The 24,652-nt window shown below is 35.9% G+C and overlaps 3 protein-coding genes and 1 pseudogene across 5 annotated transcripts; 2 read left to right on the top strand and 2 right to left on the bottom strand.

Moving 5' to 3' along the window:
- The first annotated feature begins 2,463 nt into the window (after positions 1–2,463).
- On the top strand, positions 2,464–5,543 carry LOC109153083 (abscisic acid 8'-hydroxylase 3-like). Of its 2 annotated transcripts, none has more exons than XM_019300845.1 (8): positions 2,464–2,704; positions 2,963–3,284; positions 3,431–3,817; positions 4,180–4,342; positions 4,444–4,550; positions 4,660–4,778; positions 5,011–5,140; positions 5,413–5,543. In XM_019300845.1, the coding sequence occupies exons 1-7, from the start codon at positions 2,508–2,510 to the stop codon at positions 5,120–5,122; spliced, it is 1,407 nt and encodes a 468-aa protein (XP_019156390.1). In that variant the 5' UTR covers positions 2,464–2,507; the 3' UTR covers positions 5,123–5,140; positions 5,413–5,543. The 2 variants fall into 2 exon arrangements, with proteins under 2 accessions (XP_019156390.1, XP_019156391.1); XM_019300846.1 differs by having other exon boundaries at positions 5,011–5,139; positions 5,419–5,543.
- A 240-nt stretch (positions 5,544–5,783) lies between these two features.
- LOC109153081 (AP-4 complex subunit epsilon-like) lies at positions 5,784–13,907 on the bottom strand. 2 transcript variants are annotated; one of them, XM_019300843.1, is made up of 11 exons: positions 12,953–13,555; positions 12,268–12,453; positions 11,870–12,085; positions 11,652–11,762; positions 10,859–11,056; positions 10,622–10,753; positions 9,797–9,853; positions 9,498–9,614; positions 8,783–8,860; positions 7,641–7,784; positions 5,784–7,400 (listed from the first exon to the last, which is right to left on the bottom strand). In XM_019300843.1, exons 1-11 carry the CDS (start codon positions 13,553–13,555, stop codon positions 6,297–6,299), a joined length of 2,946 nt encoding a protein of 981 aa, XP_019156388.1. In that variant the 3' UTR covers positions 5,784–6,296. The 2 variants fall into 2 exon arrangements, with proteins under 2 accessions (XP_019156388.1, XP_019156389.1); XM_019300844.1 differs by lacking the exons at positions 9,498–9,614; positions 9,797–9,853 and having other exon boundaries at positions 12,953–13,907.
- A 3,145-nt stretch (positions 13,908–17,052) lies between these two features.
- LOC109152733 lies at positions 17,053–18,470 on the top strand (annotated as a pseudogene).
- A 157-nt stretch (positions 18,471–18,627) lies between these two features.
- LOC109152632 (long-chain-alcohol oxidase FAO4A-like) lies at positions 18,628–24,356 on the bottom strand. Its single transcript, XM_019300271.1, has 3 exons — positions 24,068–24,356; positions 22,624–22,893; positions 18,628–20,659 (listed from the first exon to the last, which is right to left on the bottom strand). The coding sequence occupies exons 1-3, from the start codon at positions 24,311–24,313 to the stop codon at positions 18,773–18,775; spliced, it is 2,403 nt and encodes an 800-aa protein (XP_019155816.1). The 5' UTR covers positions 24,314–24,356; the 3' UTR covers positions 18,628–18,772.
- Between the last annotated feature and the right edge of the window lie 296 nt (positions 24,357–24,652).

Here is a 24,652-nt window from a genome sequence, read left to right on the forward strand (position 1 = left end):
AACTAAAGAAATGAAAAAAAAAAAATGAGGTAAACAAGTCAACATATTATTGGTCCATTTGTGAACCAAAGACCTTAGCTTAGGCAATTCACATTTAAAAAAAAAAATGGAAACCCAAGTTGCCATTTATATATTAATATTAATAAAATGAAATGCTATCCTCTGCAATGCACTACTTATATCAAGTTGGAAGATGGATAAATACATTTCTTTTAACCTAAATAAATAAATAAATTATGCAGTGGAGAAAAGTGGGTTTTACTTTATTATAGAAGTTTGCAAATCCATCCCCCCTCATGGCCTCATCCATCTCTATGCTCTGCATGCCACCATTTTTGTTGTCTAATTTAAGTGAATGTAAAACAGTGATGATGTTCGTTCCTTCTGCCTTCTGCCTTTCCTCTCTCCCATTACTATTAGCCGCCATTTTTGCACTTAGCTCTAAGTCTGCAACACATCTTCTCGAAAACTTGGAAAAAAAATAGAACTTTTGTTCACTTTTTGATAAAGGTACTAAAATTTACAATTTTTTTTTAGGAATAAAGTTCAAATAGGTCATCGAACTGCACACGATAATGCAATTAGGTCATTGAACTTAAAAAATTAACAATTGAGTCCCTAAACTAACTAATTTCAAACAATTCTTCCAATTTGTAGGTTTCCAACAAGTTAACAGGTCATCCTCCAAAATTAATTATTTTTAAAAAATAAAATTTAAAAATTAATTATTTAAATAATTAAAAAAAAAAAAAAACAAAATTCGACCGGAGACGAAGAGTCTCCGGCCGTAGAGATGAAGAAACAGGCCGGAGACGAAGGTTTCTTCGTCTTCGGCCGGAATCTGTTTTTTTTTTTTTTTTTTTTTTTTTAATTTTAATAATTAATTTTTAAATTTTATTTTTAAAAAAATAATTAATTTGGAGGATGATGTGTTGACTTGTTGGAAACCTTCAAATTGGAAGAATGGTTAGGGATTGGTTAGTTTAGGGACTCAATTGTTGGTTTTTTGGGTTCAGTGCCCTAATTGTATTATCATGTGCAGTTCGATGGTCTATTTGACCCTTATTCTTCTTTTTTTTTTTTTTTTTTTTTTTTATAGATAAAAGTTCGATTAAGATGTTATTAATTGACCAGTATTAAAATAGGAGAGTTGAGTTATAAGTTTATATTGGATTTATTTGTGGCAAAAGGGTGGAATCGTTCACTCCCGGCGTCTCCAAATTCGTGACAATTTGTAAAGGGATAAATCATGACTTAACTGATCAACAGAGGCTAACGGTCTAACAATTTGTAAAACTCAACTGATCAACAAAGGTGAGACATCTCCATATTAGAGACTTAACTGATCAACAGATGCTAAACTTTTACTCATTGCGCACAAAGAGCTCCACTCATCACTCAACTGATCAACAGAGACTAGACTTTTACTCATTGCGCACAAAGAGCTCCTCTAATCTCCCACACTGGCGCTAATCATTGGTCATGTAATCAATTTTATTTTATTTTTTTGAATATTACTAACTCTATTATACAAACTGAGGTTCAAACCTGAAACCTCTCAAATGATGGATCAAGCTATACCACTCTCGACCACAAGGTCTTTCGCCAAAAAATTAATTTAATAAATGCGAAATCTTTTAGGGGGCGTTTGGTTCAGGTTATATAACATAACCAATGGAATGTGACATTCCAATGCTCACATTCCGATGTTTGGTTCACATTATCTCAGGGAATCTAACATTCCCCAGGAATGTCACATTCCCTCCACATAGGATTTTGAAGGAATGTGATTCCCTTCAATTTCTAAGTTATGTAAGATAACCTTGGTTATGTTAGTTTATTACACACACACACATATATAAATAATTATTTTTGTAATTATATATTTTTTATTTTTATTATGTTAGGTTAGCATATAAAATAATTTTGTTTCTCAAGTTCAATATTTTAGTTAATATTTTAAAATTATGTAATTATATATGATACCATCATCTTATTTATTTATTTTAATTTTTAAATTTATTTAAATATATAAAAATATATTAAGGATATTATAGTGTGTGAATAAAATATAACCCTAAACCAAACATGATTATATTACATATCCCAATTTTAATCAAACACAGAAATCTAACATTCATAGCAATCTAACATTCCTTAAAGTAATCTGACATTCCGTGAACCAAACGACCCCTTAGGGTGATTGCGAGATGCCAAAGAATGACACCACTTTGGATAGAAATTTTCACAAGTGTCAAGACATTTTATGGATATAGTTGTACTAAGTACTTAGTCTCCCACTCCAAACAAAACTCCACGCGCTAATCACACATCCCAAGTGGCAGCTAAAGCCGTGTTTGGGGTTCCAAGTTGTAATATAATTGAAAAGCCCATTTTCCTCCACTCACTCTCCCCTACCTAAGCCTATAAATACACACTCTTTTCCCCTCTTCACTCGACCAACAAAAGTATCCTCGTTTTTGATTTGGTACGTCAATCTATCTTGCATGGAGATTCCATCAATCTTCTTCTACCTTTTGGCTTCCATTATCTTCACCTTTCTTCTTCTCTTCAAGCTCTTCTCTTCTCCCTCCGCCATGAAATTGCCCCTCCCACCTGGCACTCTTGGCTGGCCCTTCATCGGAGAAACCTTCCACCTCTACTCTCAAGACCCAAATCTCTTCTTCACCTCCAAAATCAAAAAGTAAGTTACTTCATAGTTCATACACCTTAATATCCTACAAAAGACGAAATTTCTCGCCCTAAGAACCTCACATTCTGTCCTAACAGAACTGTAAAGAAGAACCATCCGTAGTTCTTTTTCGAACCATGACCTTTGGTCTGACTTTGATACCAAAATAGAAGCATGTGCTATATCTTAACTAAAAACTTAAGTTGATAGTTGGATTGTACGGTTATATGTTCAACAATGGTGATGGGGAAATTTATGGTTTTTTTGTAGGTATGGTTCTATATTCAAGACCCACATTTTGGGGTGTCCGTGTGTGATGATCTCCAGCCCGGCGGCGGCGAAGATGGTTCTGGTGACGAAGGCTCATCTCTTCAAGCCAACTTTTCCGGCGAGCAAGGAGAGAATGCTGGGGAAACAGGCCATCTTCTTCCACCAGGGAGACTACCATGCCAGACTGCGGAAGCTCGTCCTCCGAGCATTCATGCCGGAATCCATCAAACACTTCGTCCCCGCCGTCGAATCCATCGCCACCAACACCCTCCATTCCTTGCAGGGAAGACAACTCATCAACACCTTCCAAGAAATGAAGACTGTAAGCTCAAAAACAGAGCCTCCATTTTTGTTTCTTGCATTCTTTGCTCATTGCAAGGATATAGGCATTTAATCCTTGTACAATGGTCTATATTCATATAATCTCTATATGAGACAAACTCAACAGATTGGTGTGATTGTTCACAGTACACTTTCAATGTGGCGCTGCTATCCATACTCGGAAAGGACGAGGTTGTCTACCGGGAAGATCTGAAGAGGTGCTACTACATTCTCGAGAAAGGCTACAACTCCATGCCGGTGAATCTTCCGGGAACTCTCTTCCACAAATCCATGAAAGCAAGGGCGGAGCTGGCGAAGATCCTGGCCAAAATCCTCTGCATTCGAAGGCAGTCAAACGAAACCCACAATGACTTGCTGGGATCTCTCATGGCGGACGCCGAAGGCCTCTCCGACGACCAGATTGCCGACAATATCATCGGAGTTATCTTCGCCGCCCGCGACACCACCGCCAGTGTTCTCACTTGGATCCTCAAGTTCCTCGCTGAAAACCCCACTGTCCTTGAAGCTGTCACAGTAAGCTCCCATGCCAATCTCACTATTAATTTTACCCTTTTAGTTAAAATGAAATATTTTTTCAATTTAATATCAAACTTGACATAAAGTTATATAGTCCTAACTGTAACGAAACTCGTCATTCAGTTCAGTCTTAACTAAGACAGAACGCATTATTTAGTCTTATCGGGAAAAGAACAAGTTATTTAGCCTTAGACGAAACAGAATACGTCATTCAGTTTTAGTTAAAACAGGCAGAACACGTTATTCAATCTTAATTGAGGCAGAATGCATCATTTAGTTATTTTAAGTATAATTTTATGGTTATGTTAAACAATAAGCATTTAGTTAAGATGGAACACGTTATTTTTGTCCTTTTGTAGGTTGAGCAAGAGGCCATTATGAGGAGCAAAGAGGGGAAGGTTTTGAGTTGGGAAGATACAAAGAAGATGCCAATTACTACAAGGGTAATTCAGGAAACACTAAGGGTGGCTTCAATCTTGTCTTTCACTTTCAGAGAAGCTGTGGAAGATGTGGAGTTTGAAGGTCAGCTTGACAAAGTCAAAACTACCCATTTCTTGCCTGGTCAAACTCTATTCTATGATTCTGATGTCATAAATCCATTTTTCTTGAAAAAATAAATTCAGGGTATCTCATACCAAAAGGGTGGAAAGTGTTGCCTCTGTTTAGAAACATTCATCACAGCCCAGATCATTTCCCAGATCCAGAGACATTTGATCCTTCCAGATTTGAGGTAATCTTTTGGCCTTGATGATGTATATGTATATATACCTTTTTAAGGATTCTTGTTTTCTTAAATTCCTTGAACTGAGACAACCCATTTTTGCTGTGGTTTGTGGCAGGTTGCTCCAAAACCCAATACTTTTATGCCATTTGGCAATGGGGCCCATGCATGTCCTGGAAATGAGTTTTCCAAGCTGGAGATTTTGGTTCTTGTACACCATCTAACCACAAAGTACAGGTGGGTGAAACAACCTCAAACATATAATTATATGAAAATATATATGTCATCATATATACTACTATGATTGTATCAAATATTATTAACGACGACTTCTTATCATTTTTAGTATAATTTTATTGATATATATGATAATATCGAGTACAAAAGATACCGGTACCTGTTTTTCTTTTTAATTTCTCATTTCCTAAAAATAGAATGTGAAATGTTTGTTGTGGTTCCTGTGTTGCAGGTGGTCTATGGTGGGCCCACAGAATGGGATTCAGTATGGGCCCTTTGCTCTTCCCCAGAATGGATTGCCCATAAATCTTTATCTCAAGGATTCACTCAACTCATCACATTAAGATATGCTTCAAGAAAATCTAGAAAAAAGTACAAAAATTCCCCATTTCCATGATATTTATTTGCAGTAAAGTGAGGAAGAAAGCAATGACATCTGCAATTCTAGACCCCCACCCCCCTGCTATTGATGGCAAGTGACTGCAAGAAGAAAGATGAATGCATTCATGCTCAAAATCACCATTGTTAACACCAATGAATATGGCAGGGAGAGATCATAGAAGAAAGTATTTGCAGAGACAGAAGAAGAAGAAGAAGCTGTACATGATAAGTTACAGATTTCAATTACTACAAATTTATTATGGGATTAGTGTAGCATAGTTAGTCAAATCCAAATTTACTGTTGATATAATGTATCAAAGTCCGCAAGGCAATGTGTATTCACAAGTTCCTTTCAAATAATGCAATTACACAATATTAACATCATTCTGATCCTGTATTGTATTCACAAATTTCCTTCTGTGTTTCAACTTAAAAACATAATTTATATACTAGAAGTTCACAATTTTAATACTAAAACTACACAATTTATACATCGTATAGGACCAGGATCCATGGTATAACAACTCGCTACAACAATGCTAACAAACCACAAGTAAATGGAAAATGAACAAATAAGATGAAAAGGGATGAAAAATTCAGAAGACCAGAGGCTGGAGAACCTAATTTAAAAACGTAGCTCAAGTGTTTATTAAGCAATCTCTTCCAGTCAATTGATCAAAATCTAACCCAAAAAAGAATACATGATGCATAAAGAACTACTAAGAGCATTGTGCGTTTAAAGAACACTGAAATTCAATCACAGTAATGTAACATGCAAGCCAGCCTTTATGATTCTGAAATACTCCAAGAACTTGGTCGAAATCGAGCACAAGGGAAGACTATATATATATATATATATAGTTCAGCTGCCCCTGCACTTTCTCTACCAGGCTTTACTATCTACACAAAACTATATTGCCATGCAACTGATACAAACAACTCCAGGTTAGGTAGGGTAACCTAACCCCATTCTCTGGTTTCTCCAGCGAGATTGTTGTGAGCTGGTGTTTTTGACATAAAAATAAATGCCTCCAGCTTTGCAAGCCGCTTGGGGAACCAGGTTGCTTAACTTAACTCGGTGTGTAATCTGAAGAAATTTCGATTGAACTTTAACCAGCATGTCCAATAACTTAAAATCTATCCAAGTAGGTCACTGAACAGGTTGGGATTCTGAGTTGATGGTGTTACGCCCATTTGCCTCACGAGAGCGTCCTTTTCTATAGCATCTCTAGGATTTGGTCCCTTGCTATTTGGTGATGCCAGCTGTGGTGTTGTATTTCCTCCATGACCATTTCTGTCAGATGCATCGGAAAATCCAAACATGAGACTTGTGTTGCCGGTGCCAGTTGACAGAGGGTTTATAACACCACCTTCACTCTGCCCACTTGAAGTCGTGTCTCCATAAAGGGACATGAAATCAGCCATTTTAGTACTACTAACTCCATCAGATCCTTGAGCGGAAGAGCTGTGGCTGACATCAAGAAGGGATTCCAACTGTTTGAAAGGATCCAGGGGTGGTGCACTACTACTAGTTGGTTCCCCCAAGTCAAGCAAATCTGGAGGCGGTGGCTGAGGTGTTGTTTTTACTGCACCACTATCAGAAGGTGCACTCTTCTCCATGTGTGGCTTGTCTGCAGTACGGCTGTTAGGCTTATGAGCCTTGTGGGTAGCAGAAGAATGCTTTCTTTCAGATTTTGATGTGCCCCCAAAAAGTGAAGCAGCAAATCTTTGTTTTTCTGGATCAATCTCTACTTGCTGCTTTCTTGAATCATTCAATACAACAGGTGCTTTCGAGCTAAAACTGCTCACATCTCGTTGCGTAGCTCCACTCTGAGTCTTTACGACACTGGAGTCTGAAGTAGAGGGTGCAGCAGAGTAAGAGGGTTTCCCCCACTTTTTTTGAACACCATCAAGACGGAGCTTGACTTCTGAAGAGCCTGAATCGGAAGCAGAAGGTTTTGATACCACAGTTTCATAGACGTCTTCATGATAAGATGGCACAGGAACAAGCTCAGTCGAGGATGATAGTGAGACAGGAGAGGCTCTTGATGGCTGTGAGGGTTTAGGAAGCTCATAAGCTTCAAATCTCAAAGAATGGGCATAAGTTCCATTCTGTTCTTGAGTCCTAAAATTGGCGACGCTCGACATTCCCGAACGTTCACTCTCAGGAAGATAAGGTTGAGCGCCCTTTTCCAGCGACTCTTGAACATAAGCATTAAGGAATGAGAGGCTCTTATCAACCTGCATAAGAATTATAAAATATATCAAGTGGGAGCTTACAAAAAGCATTGCATATATTGCCTGAATAGTTTTTTTCAACAATGAACAGTGATCTTATGCAGATCTTATAAAAAACTAAGATGTGAAGTTACTAGGAAAGCATTTCTTAATAAGCTAGGTTAGACTCATTTTTGTCTTGAACACCATGATAATACTTGACAAATTATTCAGGGATGTAGACAGGTTGATAATTGTCATTACCTCAATATCTTCACAACTTCCATCCATTGGGATTATGTTTTCAAGAGTGCGAGCGTCTAAACCAATGACAGCTTGAAGTTCATACGCACGTTGCTGTAAATCTGTTGAATGTGATGCTAGTAATTCCTCAATGAACGATTGACACTGCAGAGAAGAAATAGCTTAGCAGTTGGCAAGCATATTCTTATCTTTGAAATATAATAAACAAAATAAACCACATAGTGATGATGTATAACATCCAGAAAACCCCAGCCCTCTTGTTTTTAAAGCAATGTGCAAAGAGATGATTTTTCATAGTCACTACAAGGCTTCTTTATATATATATATATATATATATATATATATATATATATATATATATATATATATATATATATAGGATCACATGCGGTAATAGGCTTCACGTAAAAGATGGGGTTTAATCTCAGCCCTTGATCTAAATCAAAATCAACAGCCCAGATTGAAGAAAACTTTTTAAAAAAAATGCAGTGGCAATTTGGTCTTTTTCCATATTGGTCAAACTTAAGGTGCAACGTTCTCATTCTTAAGGTGCATGTCTTGAGTTGAGAACTTAAGGTGCGTTTTTTTATTGAAACTTAAGATGCGTCAGTCTAAAGCTTTAGGTGCATCGTTCTCCTTCTTAAGGTGCATATATTTAAAGCTTAAGGTGCGTCACTTTTCTAGTTTAAGGTGCATCAGTTTAAACTTAAGGTGCGTTATTTTATACCTTAAGGTGCGTGGTTTTATAACTTAAGATGCGTAGTTTTATATCTTAAAGGTGCATCAGTTTGAGACAGTTAATCATTTGCATGCATGTTGGCAGAAGCCCGTTTTTTTTAATAATAATTTTTCTTTATTTGAGCCGTTGATCGGCTCAGATTTCACCCCATCGTTCACCTGGAGAGTCTTCGCACGTGAACTGATCCCTATATATATATATATATATACACACACACATACACTGGATCCTATGAGTATTTACATACAAAAGCTAGCAAACATGAATGGAATATCAGTGGGAATCAAATTTATAATGAGTTCAAGGAGTTCTATTTACTTAGGAATCAAAAGGCATCTTAAACAAGTTTGAGAATCCAACAGATTGGTGTAAACTTAAAAGGTAGCAATATAAAACACCTTACCTCAGGCAAAATGTCAATTTTTCGTCCTGCTGCTATTTCAAAGGAATATATTTTCGTAAGTGCTGATATTGCATAGGCCTGAAAAGTAAACAGAAAATTATAACCCCAATGTCTCAATGATGCCTCATAACAATCAATAATTGATATACAAAGTAAAATAAAATTAAATAATTATTGCAATTCACACAAAATGTCCCAGTGAACAAGGTCAACGTTCAAAAGAGCAAATCAGGCATAGAACTTGCACATCGCAATCTCTGAAAGTGTATGTGTATTCATCCTAATATAGCATTTAACCTTTTTATCCATATTTTAGCTCCAAAAAGATATTCAAACCCTCTTTCAGCTCCCTCACTCCTTAAAACAAAAGCCAAATATTGCCTTCAATCAAGCTCTAAGGTTTTGGTCATGATAATAGTACCAATGGTAAATTATGAGGAGTGATACACCAGTTACACCAGCAAGGTGAAAAGGTAGTGATGGCTCAAGTTCAATGAATAGTCAAGGTCAAGATGTACTCTTCACGTTCTTATGTGAAAAATAAGAGTAATTCATTATCTTTGTGGTAAATCTGCAAACAGTGTCCATGAGTAAACCTAACAAACTTATAACAGAACCTTAAACATTTACCACTTTACTAAAAGAACATGAGGTTATTTAAGACAAAATAAAGCGCAAAAAAATTGATTCAGAGTAGAGAAAAAGAATGTCATACCTTGACAGTGTCATCAGTTGAATGTGCCTCTGCAATATCACATATTTTCCCAGTTACATAGGCAGCAGAATACTTCCCGTCAGCAGTTCCATATTCTCCCAAGACCCAACAAATGACCTGCAAGTCATGCAAAAGAAATCAAATAGCATTCATTAAATTGACTTGGCAAATTTAGGAGGAAAATGGAGTTGTGTGTGTAGTAACTTATAACTTAAATAAGAGGGAAGATAAAATACAACTCCACATCTTCATCATGGATGAAAAGTTCTATTAAATGCTTGAATGTTCAAAGAACCTACTTGAAGAAATGCAGAGGGAAGTTTTGGTTCTCCCATGATGCGCAAATATGATTCAACCTGCAGTCAGTCAAAAAATTGGTTAACAAAAAATAATGTAACATAAAGGGGCCCATTTGATTTATGGATCACAGGGAAATATAAAATCCCATGCCTGGCTCTCTTTTACACGAAATTATTAGGTGAGCCTCCATCTAATCTCAATTGTGGGTTAGAGATGGGAAGGAGGTTGGGTTGAGGGGACAGTTAGTGAAAAAATCCCTTAATATTTATCTAAGGATGAATAATATAAAAGAAAATGGAACTGCACAAATTATAAAGTACAGGTCTTTGATGCAGGAATGCATAGCAGAACATAATTACAAAAAACTAATCATTGCGCTCTTAGACTTGAGAACCAGTGGCCAGTGTCAAATCAACAATGTGGCTAGTGTTAGGTTTAAGTATCAAGACCAGAGAAATTGGTTGTCTTTCAAGATGTTAAACACAGAGTTCCTTTACCTTCCCCTATTTAAACTTGTGAATATTTGTATAAATAATCATGATTTCATGATTAAGAATAAAAACTGAATGATTCCTATTAAAAAATTAAAAAAAATAAAATAAAATAAAATAACAGAATGTTATATATATACACACAAAAAATAGTCAAAGCATGCCACTGTATGATAGTTTCTAAGTAATTCTACTCAAAACTGCAAAGACATGGATAACTTCTAACTGAAGAAAATAATCGCCACAGTTAGTCTAGTTAAAGAAATTTACTAAAAGATGCTCAAGATGACATGGATACAGATGGATAGTCAAAAGATGTTAAAAAGTACATACAGCAGAGGATCTCAGCTGACTGTCAGCGCTATTATCATCTTCTCCAAACCCTTCAGCAATCAGTCGCATTAAATTATGTGCAACCTTTACGTTCACCAAATCTCCTGCATGCTCAAATACTTTATTCATAGTCTGTAAAATAAAACAGTTAAAGCAGCAGACAGTCAGAAGCAGAAAAATATAGCAGTACTGCATTACAAGAAGATGGTAAAGTATGATCTTGCACTACTGAATAACCTGAATAAACCATTGATTGCTTGGGGCAAATTGTTCTGCAAGTTCAACACATCTGGATGCTATTTCAGTTTTGTAATGGCTATCATTTAAGCTTATCATGTAATCAATCATGCGGTCCACAATCACTTCCACATTTGACGATTTTGTCATTTTATAAAGAAGTTCAAAAGTTTTTCGCTTTAGGGTGTCATCTGGATCCTGTATCACACAGCATATCAAAAATCAACTTTAGTGTAATTGAGCAAATGAAAGCTCCTACAGTCAAAAATGAATGCAAGACATTTATTTTAAAAAGAAAAAGACTTCTGCATTAAATCGATAAAATGAAGAAATGAGAAAAGCTTTATCAAGTAATTTCATCAAAAAGTACCAAGAAGAGGCCAGAAAGGTACTCATGAAAGTATCACTATTAACCTATGCACCAATTCTGTAGAGGGCGCAAATGGATAATTTAAATGAAGTATCATGTTTTAGTGTTACAAGAAAACCACTTGTTCTCTTTGTAAAGCCTAAACTTTGAAGATGCTTTATAGTGTTGCCCAACTTCTACTTTTTGGCGGAGGATACGCACCAAATAAGCATTTAAATGTAGGAATCATAGTAGCTATTTTGTCCACACTAAGCACCAAGGAGAGGGAGAAAAAGATGCAAATCAAGGTTCTATTATGCCAATAGGTTGAGAGAAAGAATTATAAACTATAAGAGCATGAAGAAAAAGTCAAATGAGTGCCTCCAAAGTACCAGCAACTGAAATATCATACTTTGAGTGCAACTCGGAAATAACAGTGTTCACCTCTAAGCAATCTATTACGGCCAGCTGGTGTTGCTCTGCAATTTCTGGGCTGATCTTTATCAACCTTCCAAGTGCATCAATGCCCAAATACTTAAGATTATGGCTATCACTCTGTCCACCATGTAAAAACAGAAATTAATCATGCCATTAAATAAAAAAAGAATCTACCTAAGAAGAAGGGGAACAAACAAACAAAAAAAAATCTCCAGAATACAAACCTTCAAGAATTTGGCAATTGCATCAGCTGCAGATTCTAATAGCTTGGGGCTAGGATGGATGGAGGAAACACAGCATATGCATTCATATAGAATAGCATTTCCTATATTACTTGTTGAATCGCACTTTCTCATTACTTCAGAAATAATGGTATACATGTGTTCACTTGTCTTTTTGTCACCACAACCCAGTAGTGCCAAAATTTTCAGCAATTTGATCTGCACAGTAACAGTGAAGATAATTATTCAGTAAAGGCCATATTAATCCAGGAACCAAAGAGCTAACAAGTGAACGCACAGGAGAGGAATATATGAAATGTCAAAGATTATTCAAACTGCATACAATCATATTCCACATTTGCACTACTGAAAATCAGGGGCATAGAATTCTATCTATATACCTGAATGAATGGTGCAGGTGTCTGATGATAATCATAGCTCTTTGGCAATCTCCGTTCAGCTACTTGCTTGAGAATGCTTACAAAGCTGACCACTAAATCCTTATAGGGCTCAATATCAATTGTAATAAGATCTAAAAGAGGACAGAGAGTAGCACCCATAACTCCAGGATCATTATCGCAGAGCTTCTGCAGCAATGATAAAATTTATGAACAGCATAAGTTCAAGTAAAAAGGACATGTGCATAGTATAATAAAACTTAAATCACATTGTTTTCAGACTTTTAAGACTTAGCACATTGTCATTGGAGTTAATGCCATTCAAACACATTCTGGTAACAAATAAAATCTTGTATTACTTTAATGCCCACATTCCCTTTCCATTCAGCATCACCTGGAAAATGAATATAAAGCTACTGAAGAACTATCAAATGGAGAGAAAGAAGCCAGTTTCTCCACTAAAGCAGCTTTTCATTTCGGATAGCATTTCACACGGCTTAATTCAGTTTCCCACAGTTCACTACTGAATTCAATGCTCAAAAAATGACCTTTTTCAGAAGTGATTGCTACAAAACTTATGATTTCAAAATAAATACTAAAATTCAAACACATTTTGGCCTTCAAAGTTGAAACCTTTCCTATCACTATTCACTAGTAATGTATTATTAGACATTCGAAAAGGATGCACCTTCCGGAAGTTGGAGATGAGGTGATGTACAGAAGATGGAGACTTCTGGTAAAACCGGTGGAGTGCCATGACAGCCTTTTTCCTAACAGCCTCCTTGGGGTGCCCCAACAGCTCCGTCACTTGAGGCAGCACTGCGGGGATTGTCTCCTCATTAATCAATTTACAAACAGCATTGAGCGCAGCACAAACGACCAAGTAATTATCCGACTTCAAGTCCTTCTGAATGGTGTTCACGATCAAGATAATCAAATCATGGTCCTCATTCAGAAACAATGTCACAGCGAGGTATCCAGTTCTCTTGAGCAACAAACTATCGTCGTGGGTCATCTTCACGGCGTGGATGTATCCGAAAGACGCATCGTGGCCGAGCATCTCCACATAGACGAGCCGAATTATGTACTCCTTCATCTTCCTCTTCGGAATATCGGGCTCCACGATGCGCCGCTTGAGCGTCTCGATCTCGTTGAGCACGATGCGGTCCTCTTCCGCCTTGGATCGGGTCTCGCCGATCGACTTTATAAGGTCCAGGAATTCCTTCGACTGACCGAACCCGCCTTGCGACCCCATTGCGAGCTCCCGCCCGATAGTCTTCAGCTGCTCCATCCTCGATTCCCGGCCAAATTTTACAACTCCGATCAGAACTCCCACCCTAATCCGATTCCCAGATCCTCAATTCGATTGAAGATGAGGTTTTGGAGTTCGGAGCTCAGCTGGGTTTAGACTTTAGGGCTTCAAATTTGGGCGATCTAATCCGAGTATAGTATCTGCAAAGTGTATAAATACAGAGAGAAGAAGATATGAAGATGATGAAGAAGACAACGATGAATCACCTCTTGTGAGGATGAAGAGTAGAAAACACGTGGAAAACAGGTTTGAGTTCTCTTGCTGGGGCCTCCTCGGTGGTTATGGCAGGTGAAAATCGCAGATTTTTTTACTCACAACGGAGAAAATAAGGAGAAAGACAGAGTTAAAAGGTAAAACACAAATGCTACATTCTACGCTAAAAAGTTACTCTCCAACATAAACTCGTTCTATTCGTTTGGTTGTATGAATTTAAGAGTTAATACCCAAAATGGTCCCTCGACTATGTTATAATTATTAATTTGGTCCTCAATTACTATTCGTACCTAATTAAATTTTCAATTATGTAACTTTTACTCAATTAAGTCCTCAACTATACAATTCTTACCCAATTTAGTCCTCAACTATACAATTCTTACCCAATTTAGTCCTCTGTATTAATTTGACTGTTTGTTGACTGTCAAAAGTCGGGATAAAATTATAATTTTACAAGATTTCTCCTTCCTCTCCATTTAGCAGCGCCAAACCATGCAGCAATACACTCCGATCAGATTTCGATCGTCAAAAAATCGTTGGAAATCAAATTCATGGGTTATCCGATGCATAACCACTACTTCGATACTGACAGGTTTAGAACCCAACCGGAGCTTATTGCTACATGGTTTGGCGCTGCTAAATGAGGAGGAAGGAGAAAACTTGTAAAATTACAACTTTATTTCCACTTTTGACAGTCAACAAACAGTCAAATTGACAAAGGACTAAATTGGGTAAAAATTGTATAGTTGAGGACTTAATTGGGTAAGAATGATAGTCGAGGACCAAATTGGTAATTACGACATAGTCGAGCGACTATTTTGGGTATTAACTCTGAATTTAATTTGATTAACGACACTTGTCTAAGGTTGATACAAATTTATTGATTTTTTATTTGAATATTATAATCTATACTTCTATACTATATATAAAAAACAAAATCCTGAAATTTTAACTTCTCGCCCAATTCCTAAAAAATATCTCTTCCTAATAAAATATATTGATTTCTACTTTCTCATTCGTACAATAATTCTGCATTAAAATTCTATTCTAATATTATAAAATAGTGTAATACAATCTATACTATCTATTCTATACTATATATAAAAATAAAATCCTGAAATTTTAACTTCCCGCCCAATTCCTAAAAAATCTCTCTTCCTAATAAAATATATTGATTTCTACTTTTCCATTCGTACAATCATTTTGCATTAAAATTCTATTCTAATATTATAAAATAGTGTAATACAATCTATACTATATATAAAAACAAAATCCTGAAATTTTAACATCAATAATTCTGGGTTATAATTCTATTCTAATATTATAAAATTGTGTAATACTATTCATATTCTAATCTATATCTATACTATATATCAGTGTTGCAAAAATCGAGCCGTTGGCCACGGCGAGGAAGGCCGGAATCGGCCTTCTCCACGGCCGCCTCGCTGGCTGATCCGACGTTTAATTATTTTTTTTAAGTTGAAGTGTCAAAAGTTCGGCAAGGCATAACTTTTTACTCGGTTGTCCGTTTTGGACAAATGTTTTTTTGAAATCGCGTATTTTTTCGAGATCTATCCACCACAAACTGCCGTAGGCGGTTTGGCCCACAAATTTCTTTAAAAAATACTTTATTAAATAGTTTCTATGAAAAAACTATGAGAAGCGTATGTTTTATTAATGAATTTTTAAAATTTTTAATTAAAAAATTGTCCTGTGCATTATTTAATAATCTTTCTTTATAATTGGTCAAATTATTTAATTATGGTAAATTATGGAATAATTAATTATGGTAATAGAAATCCTAGAAGAATATAGAATTGAAGAATATTTAATTATTGCTATATTATTATTGTGACTCACAGAATACAATACTACAATATTTAATTATGGTTATATTATTATTGTGACTCACGACCATTATATACTAACAGTACTTGAAAAGATACTAATAATAATAATATAATAATAATAATAATATAAGTGGTAATAATAATATCTAAAAGTAATTAAGTGTTAATAATAATAGTAAGAATATTAACGTAAGAATTATAACATAGAATAATAATTATAGATTTATAGTCTAGGATTAAATTTGAAATTGTCAGAAAAAATAAGCGACCTCTGGTGAAATTAACTCTTAAATAATTATATATCGATTTAAATATTCTTAATATATTACTACAATTCCATTCCGTGCATCGCACGGGTGAAAATACTAGTTATAATTATAATGTGATAGGAATGGCAATTTAATCTGGGCCCAATAGAAAAACTTGGTCCCCACCCCAACGGAATCACGAACAAATACCTTTTTCAGAAAAACGGGACGAGAATGAAGAGAGTTTCTCCATCCCACAATGGACGGGGACTAGGACGGGGTTTTTACCCGATTCAGACCCTAAATCTCCGAAATACATATATATTATATATAATGTTATTTATATAATTAGATGTTGGAAAAATTACAACTTGCATCCCTAAGTTATAGGGTAATTGAAGAATTCACTCTTAATTGTTGGTTGTGCTCAAGTTTTTCCCCTAAGCTATAATTGGCGTTGCGCTTTTCATACTTACTTTTCATTCTTAAGCTATACTAGCGTTGCGAATTCTGTCCCTAATGTTTTATTAGTAAAGGGACTAAAAGTGCAATATCAATGATAGTTTAGGGACGAAAATTGAACACAACCAACAATTATATATTGACGAATTCTATAAGTACCTTATAATTTATGGACGAAATATGCAATTTTCTATTACGCACTGAGGCTTGAACCCACAACTTCTCATATGGGAGTCCAACTTTGGTGCCATTATACAACAAGGTCTTGGCTACTCCATAATATTTATATGTGATAATATTTAATTGAGTTAATTCCACCATAGGTCCATTATATTTGGTGGCAATTCTAAATTTAGTCAGGCTAACGTTTTTGTCATTTAACATCCCAAACTATCTTTTTTTTTTTTTTTATACTTTTAGTCCTTCTCATGACTTGTCCTATTTTTAATAAGGGCACTTTTGTCTTAGATAAAATCTAATGGTTATAAACATTTCAGATAAAAGCTGATTCAAAGATGCATGTGATCTCTTTTATTGGAGTATGTGTGGAAAAGGACAAGCATACCAATGAACGGATGTGATCTTCGCGATCTAATCTAATGGTTCTAAACAATTCTGATCACGCCTATAAAAATGTTCTTCATTACCAACAAATTGAGCATTCATCCCCTTATCATCTATCTCTAAACATACAAATTCAAATATGAATTCCAACACTGGAAAACGTCCTATGTCATTTTCTTCACCATCATCATCACCGGATTCTGAGTACAACCCCGCAAGTGCAATACGAGCACAAACACAGTTATTAACCCATGCATATACTAGCGACAACTTTGTCATAGCTTCCTACATGGAAAATATGGATAATCAACCCCCAAGGCATGGAGGTTTGACTTTTGGTCATAGAGTGATTCATCGTGATCGTGAAGAAGCAGATCGAAGATTATGGAATGATTATTTTTCAGAGTATCCAAAATATTCTAAAGCAATGTGTCGTAGACGGTTTCGAATGAGTCGAAATTTGTTCCGACGAATTGTCAATGCTGTTAAAGGCCACGACAACTATTTTGTGCAACGGAAAGATAGAATTGGTAGACTGAGCTTATCTACTTTACAAAAAGTTACATCGGCGTTTCGAGTTTTGGCGTATGGAATACCAGCAGATGCAGCAGATGAATATATCCAGATTGGAGAATCAACTACAATTGAAAGTTTGAAGAGATTCTGTCGAGCAATTGTAGAGGTCTTTGGGGAGTGATATCTAAGAGCACCTGATGCTAATGATGTTGCACCGTTGCTTCAAATTGGCGAAAAACATGGTTTTCCAGGGATGCTTGGGAGTTTAGATTGCATGCACTGGACATGGAAAAATTGTCCAACTGCCTGGGCTGGACAATATGCTGGGAGGAGTAGGGAACCAACTATTATTCTTGAAGCTGTAGCCGATTATGATTTGTGGATTTGGCATGCACATTTTGGTATGCTGGGGTCGAATAACGACATTAATGTGTTGGAGGCATCTTATTTGTTTTCAAATCTTGCAAACGGTATAGCACCTCCTTGTCATTATGTTATTCAAGGACAACAGTACAACACTGGATATTATTTAGCAGATGGTATATATCCAAAATGGTCCACATTGGTACAAACAATTCATGAACCTCGAGGACTCAAAAAGAAGTTATTTGCGATGATGCAGGAAGCGTGTAGAAAAGACGTAGAACGGGCATTTGGAGTTCTCCAATCACGATTTGCAATAGTCAAGGGACCGACACGTTTTTGGGATAAATGTGTATTGCATGATATAATGTCATCTTGCATTATAATGCACAATATGATCATTGAGGACGAACGTGATGAGCAAGCAGATACACAAGGTTGGAAGGAAGCACCGACTCCTGAAGTTGATATAGCTAGAGATGAGAATATTATATTTCAAGAATTTCTTGCTCGGCATAGACAAATTAAAGATAAAGAAGCTCATTATGCACTCTGTAATGCATTGATTGAGCATTTGTGGGAACGATATAGTAATTCCGATAATTAAATGTACTAGATGTTGTATGTTGTATTATTATTGTGGAATAAATTAAATTTTCAAAAATATTGTTAAATTCGATTTTTAAAAATAATTAATGCTATAAAAAAATTAGTGTTAACAAAAATTATTATTTACATTACAAATTATATTTTATATTAAACTAATTAAGTTCGAACTAAATTATATTAAATTAACTAAATTCGAACTAATAATTGAAAAATAAAATTATTTTAGTGTAAAAGTTTGGTGTTTTGTATAAATGCGCTGGAGATGAATAAAATTTGGTGTGAGAATATGCGGACAATATTCATTCTGATGTGACATTTGATGGAGAAATTTGATGTTTTGGTGTTGAGTAGGTTGGAGATGCTCTTAGAACTTAGAAGTTAGAATCCCCTTTAATGTATCCCTGCATATGGTTGTGTGTTTTCAAGAACTTAAGCACAGACTGTGCTGTGCAATATGCAATGGCCTGAACGGTGACCATAGGATTGACGCCGAGAGCCGTTGGGAAGACGCTGGAATCGGCCAAAAACAGCCCTTCCACCTCCCAAGTTTCCCCCATGGGGTTAACCACTGAGCTCCTTGGATCCACCCCCATTCTGCAACTCCCCATTTGATGTGCAGAGCCTATGAGTGTTGACAGGTTTCCCAGGTCCCTTGAGCTCTCTTTCTCCACAAACTCGTCGATTTCGTCTCTGCTAGCCCCCTTCGGTTTCAGTATCTTCCCGGCTCGATGGCAGGTCCCTATCTCCTCAGCTCCGGCAGCTGCCAATATCCTCAGAACCTTCTCCAGCCCGTTTTTCAGGCTAACTTTGTCAGTCTTTTGCATATTGTAGCTTATGGAGAATGGGGATGGGGCTTCCCCGGAGGTCTTGTCTCTAGCCAGGGCGAATAGAATCGCTGTTCTTGAAAATCTTTGCATTCTTGTTTTGATATCGGTGCCTGATAGCCATGGCATGATAGCTGAGAACATTCCAGGGTGGAGGGAAGGTGTTTGTATGAGGGCACCATAGCCCGATTCTTCGAAATTCGCCACAACTTTGGACATTGCAGTCATTATACCTCCTTGGTAGCTTTTCTTTTCTGGTTCTGGCCAGGCCTTAGAGCCCGGGGCATCTGGGAAGTACCCCCAGGCGAATACCACTGGATGCAGGTGAAGATTTCTGCCAATGTTCGGGTTCCTCAGCCCGCTGTTCTTGAGCAGCGACGGAGTACACAGAGCTCCACAGGCAATGACAGTCACCCGGGACTTCACGAAGCAGAATTCTTTCGCCCCGTTGTTCTGGTATACAAACATAACTCCTGCCGCTTGTTCTCTTCCTGTTTTCTTATTATGTACCACTTTCACTGCTTCACATTCTGGGAATATTACCCCATTCCCCGAATCCACCAAGTCTGCTAGCCATGTCTCTGACGTGCCTTTCTTCTTCCCGTCTTTGCAGCCAAAGGAGCACCATCCGCAGTAGTGATCACGAGAAGCATTCCGGGGGATTGTCTCCACGGGATACCCCAATTCGAGACACCCTTTCCTCAAAACCATGTTTTGGAACCCTTCATCCTCAACTTCACTCTGAACTCCCATTCTCGAACACACGGTCTCCATTGCGTGCCTATACTCCTTGCTCCCAAACAATTCCAGCTTATGAGTTTCATCCCATTCCTTGAGCACATGGGGAGGCGTCTGAATCGAAGCAGACCAGTTTATCGTCGAGCCCCCTCCCACATTCGACCCCGCCAGCAGTAAAATGTCCATATCCTTACTTGCCACCAATCCACCCCCTAAATACATTTCATCCAGTGAACTCCCTTCCAGGAGTGAAAGGCTACTTCTGGCAAAATATTTCCCTTTCTCCAAAACCAAAACTTTATGACCTGCATTTGCCAGAACCCCGGCTATAACCCCTCCCCCGGACCCCGATCCCACCACCACAGCATCACACTCTATAACGAACGATGGATTCCCCGACCCCTTCTGTTGTATGCAAGGCGAAACAGGAAACCCCAGCTTCTGCAGCCTGTCAAAAACTTGTCGCCGAGGTTCTTGATTCAGATTAATGACCCCTTTGTGAAGTGGCCCTAGGAGGAGCTCTGGATTCATAGGTATAACATCTTCTTCTCCCTTCTTCTGTTCTTCTGATAATGTCATATGTTGCTCCCTAGTTATCCATTTCTTGCTCTTGCCTGCTGGTTTTTTGTTGCTGTCAGGGTCCGGGCCGCAGTAGTCTATTGCTTTCCATGATATGTTTTCATTGTTTTCATTTACCTGAAACAACAATCAACAGAACCAGTTCAGTACTGCCAATAAGAACAATATTAATAATGACAAAATTTTCTTGCTCAAATCTGCAGAAAACAATACTAATGTAGTAGGGTTCTGCAACATAGCTTGAAAATTAATCTTATGAACATTATAATTATTATTATATTTTTCAAAGTAATAATTTGTATATTGTGTATATCTTCTTATACAGAAGATTCATTCATCTTTAACCAAACATCAATAGATCGATGCTTGACTTTGGGTATGGAGCAATATTAATTCTTTAGGTCAGCGAGCTGTCCTACTTTTAGAGGTGCCTACAATTCAGCAAGGGAAATAGTCATTGTGTCTGACAATAGAAATCCCTGATTACACCAAAAATATCTTAAATACTTACACACATTTTCCTCAATTTTGCATTTCTTCCTTGTTCGGTGTATTGGTTATGTTCAATGTATTTATCTTCTTATAGTTGTTTTTTGGTCATTAAGTATTTATTTAGTTGTGCAATACGCCATATTTGACTAGTGTAGTCATAAATGTGATTAACAAATTTGGTATTAGGTGTGTATATCAGACTGTTGAGTATTGACCCAACATTTAATTATAAAATTGACCTCAAATAATGCCAAACGCTATCTTTAAGTAATAAATAAATGTTATTGACAAATTTGGCATTAGAGGTTTTGAGTCACATCTTATCTTTGTTAATACATAAATATGATATTGGCCCAAATTTTAATTATAAAATTGACTACAAACATTTAATGTTATTATTATTATTATTATTATTATTATTATTATTATTATTATTATTATACGAAGTAGTTGTAACAGTAGTAATATAATGACTTCAAATATTAGGTATTATTTTTATTATTATGGGATGACGGTGAAAATTTATAAGCATTACAAATAGTATGCATTGAATAAACATTATTTTTGTGTTTAGCGTGTAAATCATATAGAAAATATAAATTAATAATTAAAATTAAAAGTATTTGATAAATTTGTTAATGAGTAAAATTATGAAACGTACAGTAAAATAATAAAGTTATTAGTAAAAAAAATTAAAAGGATTTTTTTTTTTTTCAAACATAGAGTGTCGACTATTATTATTTATAAAAGAAAAAATAAAAACTTAATTATAACTTTAAAAAAAAGGTCTTAATAAATAAATTTTGCCAAGCTGATGTATGTTCTTGTCATGAATATAGAATGTATTGGTCATACGTTGTTCGTTAGGAATGCACATAAAACCTAATAAATTAAGGTATACCCACGTTATATATGCATGCATACATGATACACATGGACATTCAATTATTATATGTACGGTCATGCACTTATGCATGCATGTTGACATTTAATTATGGTTAGAATTTGGTGCCCAAAACTTTATTATATTTCCAAAATAGGTCGAATTGTATAATTAAACAGTTTAATTGTTTTGCTTAAAATATAAAGATATTTATAATAATAACAACAACAATAATATAAATGGTGGTGGTAGTGTGGTTGTAGTGGTAGTGGTGGTGGTGGCAGTGGAGTGTTGGTGGTAGTGCGGTGGTGGTGATGGTGTTATTTGTTATATAATAATAATAATAATAATAATAATAATAATAATAATAATAAGTGGTGGTGTGGTGGTGGTGGTAGTGATTGCGGTGGTGATGGTGGTGGTAGTGATTGCGGTGGTGGTGGCAGTGGCAGTGGGTTTACGGAATGACTCATTGTATTGAGTATTTGTTTTTGTTTTTTTTTTTTTTTTTTTGGAGACGAACAAATTTAGACCAGACCACTATATAACTGAGGGTGTACACTGGTAAATTAACCTCTATTCTTGGATAATAGTTAGCAAACCATACAAAAGAAGTAAACTGCATTAGGAATACCTTGTGTGATAAGTTCAACTGAGAGAACATTATTGACAAGAATCGAACGCATTATTGAAACCAGACACATACCTGAGAGAAGAATGAAAGGAGAACCATAACCTTCATGCCGAGGTAAAAGGTTTTGAGGATTTTGATGTAGCAGCAAGACCATGATCTCACTATCTCTGCTCTTTTGTGTGGTGAAATCTCAGGAAAGCTCTGCAAATATGGAAACTGCGACGACAAGCTTGCCTTACCACACAACATTAACGTTCCTATCCTCGTTGACAACAACCACAGTGCCAGCCGGAGTAATATCACCTTAGGATGTTGCAACCTTTCACTTATCATCCACGCAACCTATTAATTAATTCATCATTATTATAACATTATCGTGCCATATATTAAATGCCATAATTAATGGTCAATCAAGATCACAGCTATTTACTTATTAATGAATACATGCGATGCTCGTTGTAGTTGTATTTTTCGCTTCATGAGATTAAAATAATCAAATCGAGGATATTTCTAGGGGTAATGGTTTCATTGGAATGGTAAAAGGTCACAATTTATAACAATTGCAGTTAAGTTAGTCAGACTGTTGATTTAGTAACATAAGTTTTCAAGTTTGATTTTGTATGAGAATCGCTTATTGTCCTTCTTGGTTTAAGGCTTGCTCAAACAATGTTGCTAGTTTCTCTCCTCTTTTTTTTTTTTTTTTTGAAAAGAAAAAAAAAAAGAGAGAAACTAGCAACATTGTTTGAGCAAGCCTCAAACCAAAAAGTTGTATGTATGTGCATGTTTATCTAATTACACAATGTATAAAAAATTTAAAATTTTACATGGTAGGATTTTTAATTTTGTTTTTTTAAAAAAAAAAAAAATTATTTTATGATAATGATTATTATATAGTCTTTAGTAACATTCTTTTCCGTATAATAAAAAGGAAAAATTGTAATTTAAACCCGGACCATTCTCTAATATGTCAATTATCAATGTCACTTTTGAATTATTAGCGATATAAATGTTATCCCTCAATTTTCAAAATGATACATATATTGCATCTCCCGTAGTGTAATTGTTTCCCCTCAAATCAATTTTCCTCCCGTACTTTACGGTACCGCAATACATATATATATATATATATATATATATATATATATATATATATATATATATATATATATATATATTGATAATTGATATATTATGGAGGGACATAAATTACCATTTTTCCTAATAAAAAATAAATTAAAATATAATAAAAGTGATGTATAGTAAAATTAAACTCGTTACATATGACTATGACGAATTGAATAAGGAAGAACGTAATGTTACTCGATCATGAAAGTGAAATAATATCCATTTTTTTGAGATGGCAGGAAAACTGGATAAAGAAAAACGGAGAATATATATGATTTTTTGGCATATAAAATGAAAAACTGAGAATTAATTAAGATAAAAGAAACTTGAAAGAAGCAAAGGTTGTTAAAAGAAAGGATCGGAGAAGAAGAAGAAGAAGAAGAAAGCTTACACGTTGTGGAGTTCCGGCTATGGAGGCAGAAGTTTGGAAGAAAAGTTTGACGGAGTCGTCGTCGACGGCGGCGTGCTGAGGGACATCAACGGCCGGCAAGAAGGTATCTGAAATGGAGGTCACCGTCGCCATGACCGCCGGCGAGAGTGGGCAGCCGCCGGAGTAAACGCCATCGTTGCCTCTTTCTGCTTTCCCATTCGAAAAAAGGCTATCTCCATCGTCGCTTATCATCTTCTTCTTGTTCATAATTTGCACACTATTTTTCTTTCTCTTTTCTTAGTTTTGGTGTGAAATGTATTAGCACTAAACCATATATATATATGTAAAAAAAAATAAAAAAACAAATGTGCAATAATTACATGTGGGACCCTGTAAATGTGTTTACATAAAAAAAAAAAAATTTAATGTGAGAATAAAAATTGAGCGTAGAAAATGAAAAGTACATATAATATTTTTCTATAATTTATGAAGCTGTTAATTCAATTAAGGTAAATAATCAACCAACTGGTCGCCTTCTCCGGTAGATGGTGACCGATGATGGTTCGGCCGTCAGATTTTTGCCTGAACTTCGTCGGATTTTTCGCT

The sequence above is a fragment of the Ipomoea nil genome, unplaced genomic scaffold, assembly GCF_001879475.1.
Source record: "Ipomoea nil cultivar Tokyo-kokei standard unplaced genomic scaffold, Asagao_1.1 scaffold2480, whole genome shotgun sequence".
Taxonomy (NCBI): Eukaryota; Viridiplantae; Streptophyta; class Magnoliopsida; order Solanales; family Convolvulaceae; genus Ipomoea; species Ipomoea nil.